General features: G+C 48.8%; 1 protein-coding gene across 1 annotated transcript; it reads right to left on the bottom strand.

Moving 5' to 3' along the window:
- Window positions 1-4,241: 4,241 nt before the first annotated feature.
- LOC138371120 (uncharacterized) lies at window positions 4,242-4,670 on the bottom strand. The gene has a single exon (XM_069335951.1). The coding sequence runs from the start codon at window positions 4,668-4,670 to the stop codon at window positions 4,242-4,244; it is 429 nt and encodes a 142-aa protein (XP_069192052.1).
- Window positions 4,671-4,992: the final 322 nt, after the last annotated feature.

The raw sequence follows: 4,992 nt of genomic DNA, 5'->3' as shown, positions 1-4,992 counted from the left end.
CATATATTGGGTAATTTCCCCATATATTGGGAAATTTCCCCATATGTTGGGAAATTTCCCCATATGTTGGGAAATTTCCCCATATGTTGGGAATTTCCCCATAAGTGGGGAAATATCCCCATAAGTTGGGAAATTTCCCCATGTGTGGGGAAATTCATATCGCGAAGTCTATTCGCCTTTATATATATATTTCTTATATATAACTGCCCCCAAACGGCCCTCGAGGGCTGTTAAGTGTGCTAGTTGGACATATATCACACTACTCAAATTTTTGGTTGCCCCCTTCCCCTTTACCTGCATATTTTCCCTTGTTGCATGCAAGGACAGGGTAGGGTCGTGGAGGCTTTGTTTGTATATACATTTTCCCTTGTTTTCTTTGCATACGTGTTGTGGGGATTTTCCTTGCTTTCTCCCTGCAGCTTGGCCTCTGACCGGTTTTGGAATGTTCTTTCTTATAGTGCATCTGGATGCCAGAGTGAAGTGACCTCTTCTATAGTTCAGACATGTGGCCCACATGTGGTTCACATGTGGGCTTCAGGTGTATACACCTTCAACAGGATGTGTTGTCATCCTGAGGCCGGGCAGGGGTAGTGGAGGCAGGGCAGGGGGTAGTGGTGGCAGGGCAGGGGGTAGTGGAGGCAGGGCAGGAGGTTGTGGTGGCAGGGCAGGGGGTAGTGGAGGCAGGGCAGGGGGTAGTGGAGGCAGGGCAGGGGGTAGTGGTGGCAGGGCAGGGGGTAGTGGAGGCAGGGCAGGGGGTAGTGGTGGCAGGGCAGGGGGTAGTGGAGGCAGGGCAGGGGGTAGTGGAGGCAGGGCAGGGGGTAGTGGAGGCAGGGCAGGGGGTAGTGGTGGCAGGGCAGGGGGTAGTGGAGGCAGGGCAGGGGGTAGTGGAGGCAGGGCAGGGGGTAGTGGAGGCAGGGCAGGGGGTAGTGGAGGCAGGGCAGGGGGTAGTGGAGGCAGGGCAGGGGGTAGCACAGAGCTACACAGCCCGCCCTGCTTGTCAGCTCCATTATAGACAAGTCAGGCCACTTAACCATTCAACCAGCCCTGTCGCGCCCTCATCGACGCATCGCTAACCAAAGCCGAAATGAAAACAGGAAAACACACCCCCACACCCACACCCACACACCCCCACACCCACACACACACCCACACACCCCCACACACACCCACACACCCACACACCCCCACACACACCCACACCCACACACACCCACACACACACCCACACCCCCACACCCACACACCCACACCCACACCCCCACACCCACACACCCACACACACACCGACACACCCACACCACTGACTCTACTCGTGTCATTCCCTCCAACTTGTCACGTTCTTTTGATGACATTAAAACTTTTGGACTTGACACAGTACGCACAGCGCTCATGTCCGGCCGTGCGTCCTGTGCACCAGGCATGCTCGATACGGCTCGTTTACGCTGCATTATGCGATGTTTCGAGCGTGTCTGCGTGGCCCGTAGTGGTGGTGGTGGTGCTCTGCTGTCTGCTTTGATCTACAAGCGGCCACCACACACTGTTTTGTCTGCTTGAAGAGTTGAATCGTTTCAATTATTTGTGTGTTTATGTTTCGTCCTGTTTTCTATATGTCTCCCTGTCTATCTGTCTGTCTGTTTACATGTTTTCAAGCTGTCTATCCGTCTATTTGGTTGTTTTATCATTCTTTGTTTCTGTTTTGTCCTGTTTTTAATCATATTCTATTGTGTAGTTATTGTTCTATCTTCAAGCGTTTTGTGTAACTTTAGCTTTCTTCTGCTGTCTGTTTTGCTGTCTGTCTGTCTGTCTGGACGAGCACTTCAACTAAAAACAGTCTTAACAATGCTTTTACACTTGCCACTAACGACATAGTTCAGCAAGTCTCAGGTCGAGACATATTTTAAAATATACTTCCTGAGGACAAGTACTACAACCTTCCGCTTGAAGGAAAAGAACAGCATTACCTTCGATTTTTACTACTAAAAATACGAAAATAATGCAAAATGCTATCAGATAAATGAGATAAATAAATCACATTGTATAAAATAGGGACAAGGAAGGGGGAAGAAATATTTAGGAAGTGTTCAGGAAGTTTCCACAAGGTCTTCTCTGAATATACACAGACATCAACAAAATTGATTTATGTGTGTATAGTGAAGTAGAAATGTGTCTTGAGGTATTGAGATGTATATTGAAGAATTTAAATTTGTGTTTATGTGTGTATGGAAGTTTTGAAATGTATATTTGTGTGTGTATTGAAGTAGATATGTGTATTGAATTATTTAAATGTATATTTGTGTGTGTATTGAAGTAGAAATGTGTATTGAAGTATTGAAGTGTATATTTATGTATGTATTGAAGTAGAAATGTGTATTGAAGTATTTAAATGTATATTTGTGTGTGTATTAAAGTAGATATGTGTATTGAAGTAGATATGTGTATTGAATTATTTAAATGTATATTTGTGTGTGTATTGAAGTGTATATTTATGTATGTATTGAAGTAGAAATGTGTATTGAAGTATTTAAATGTATATTTGTGTGTGTATTGAAGTTGTGTATGTCAGAGGTTGAACTATTTGGCAGACAAGAGCCTGAATGCATGGGGGGGGGGGGGGATTGTGTGAAACCCCCAGTTAGTCTTCAGTGGAAGCCTCGGGAGCCTCGCGGAGGGCAGTAGCACTCCAGGTTGCAATTCTTTTGACCATGTCGTGGTACTGTTGACTAGAGCGCGACTGGGGGACATCCAGCACACGGGTTCGAGCCCTCACCAGGGCCCCTTCTGGATTTGTTCACTTGTTCATTACGTTATTTTGATTTTTATGTTTAATAAATACATTATTAAACGAGCTTTTGCCAATAATTACAGAAAAACTTGGTGCGGGTTGAGGTTGTCTTGGGGTTATCTTGAGGTTGTCTTGGGGTTATCTTGATGTTATCTTGGGCGTTATCTTGAGGTTATCTTGATGTTATCTTGGGGGTTATCTTGGGGATATCTTGAGGTTATCTTGAGGTTATCTTGAGGTTATCTTGAGGTTATCTTGGGGGTTATCTTGAGGTTATCTTGATGTTATCTTGGGGTTATTTTGGGGGTTATCCTGAGGTTATCTTGGGGTTATCTTGAGGTTATCCTGAGGTTATCTTGGGGTTATCCTGAGGTTATCTTGGGGGTTATCTTGAGGTTATCTTGGGGGCTATCTTGAGGTTATCTTGGGGGGTTATCTTGAGGTTATCTTGGGGGGTTATCTTGAGGTTATCTTGGGGTTATCTGGAGGTTATCTTGAGATGATTTCGGGGCTTAGCGTCCCCGCGGCCCGGTCCTCGACCAGGCCTCCTTTTTTTGTTACACATTCCCCAGGAAGCAGCCCGTAGCAGCTGTCTAACTCCCTGGTACCTATTTACTGCTAGGTGAACAGGAGTATCAGGGTGAAAGAAACTCTGCCCATTTGTTTCAGCCTCCACCGGGGACTGTGTCTGAGGTAGGTGGCCTGGTCAGGGACCGGGCCGCGGGGATGTCGATCCCCGGAATCGACGAAAAGACAGGGGGATCGAACCCGGAACCTCGGGACTACGAATCCGAAGCGCTGTCCACCCAGTTAGGAGATCAAGGAGGTCATGACCTAGGAGACCTAGGAGGTCATGACCTAGGAGACCCAGGAGGTCATGACCTAGGCGACCCAGGAGATCATGACCTAGGAGACCCAGGTGGTCATGACCTAGGAGACCAAGAGAGGTCATGACCTAGGAGACCCAGGAGGTCATGACCTAGGAGACCAAGAGAGGTCATGACCTAGGAGACCAAGAGAGGTCATGACCTAGGAGACCAAGGAGGTCATGACCTAGGAGACCCCAGGAGGTCATGACCTAGGAGACCAAGAGAGGAAATGACCTAGGAGACCAAGAGAGGTCATGACCTAGGAGACCAAGAGGTTATGACCTAGGAGACCAAGGAGGTCATGACCTAGGAAACCCCAGGAGGTCATGACCTAGGAAACCCCAGGTCATGACCTAGGAGACCAAGGAGGTCATGACCTAGGAGACCCCAGGAGCTCATGACCTAGGAGACCAAGGAGGTCATGACCTAGGAGACCAAGGAGGTCATGACCTAGGAGACCAAGGAGGTCATGACCTAGGAGACCCCAGGAGCTCATGACCTAGGAGACCAAGAGAGGTCATGACCTAGGAGACCAAGAGGGCATGACCTAGGAGACCCCAGGAGGTCATGACCTAGGAGACCCCAGGAGGTCATGACCTAGGAGACCAAGAGAGGTCATGACCTAGGAGACCAAGGAGGTCATGACCTAGGAGACCAAGGAGGTCATGACCTAGGAGATCAAGGAGGTCATGACCTAGGAGACCAAGGAGGTCATGACCTAGGAGGTCATAACCTAGGAGACCAAGGAGGTCATGACCTAGGAAACCAAGGAGGTCATGACCTAGGAGACCAAGGAGGTCATGACCTAGGAGACCAAGGAGGTCATGACCTAGGAGACCAAGGAGGTCATGACCTAGGAAACCAAGGAGGTCATGACCTAGGAGACCAAGGAGGTCATGACCTAGGAGGCCAAGGAGGTCATGACCTAGGAGACCAAAGAGGTCATGACCTAGGAGACCAAGGAGGTCATGACCTAGGAGACCAAGGAGGTCATGACCTAGGAGACCCCAGGAGGTCATGACCTAGGAGACCAAGGTCATGACCTAGGAGAACCCAGGAGGTCATGACCTAGGAGACCCCAGGAGGTCATGACCTAGGAGACCAAGGAGGTCATGACCTAGGAGACCCAGGAGGTCATGACCTAGGAGACCAAGGAGGTCATGACCTAGGAGACCCAGGAGGTCATGACCTAGGAGACCCCAGGTCATGACCTAGGAGACCAAGGTCATGGGACCATTGGTATACATCTGGGACCATTGGTATCCATCTGGGACCATTGGTATACATCTGGGACCATTGGTATCCATCTGGGACCATTGGTATACATCTGGGGCCATTGGT

The sequence above is a fragment of the Procambarus clarkii genome, chromosome 4 (assembly GCF_040958095.1).
Source record: "Procambarus clarkii isolate CNS0578487 chromosome 4, FALCON_Pclarkii_2.0, whole genome shotgun sequence".
NCBI lineage: Eukaryota > Metazoa > Arthropoda > Malacostraca > Decapoda > Cambaridae > Procambarus > Procambarus clarkii.
This window is presented reverse-complemented; position numbering and strand designations above follow the sequence as displayed.

Coding starts and splice junctions, on each gene's coding strand:
- LOC138371120 (XM_069335951.1), bottom strand. CDS start 4,670: ATGACCTCCTGGGGTCTCCTAGGTCATGACCTCCTTGGTCTCCTAGGT.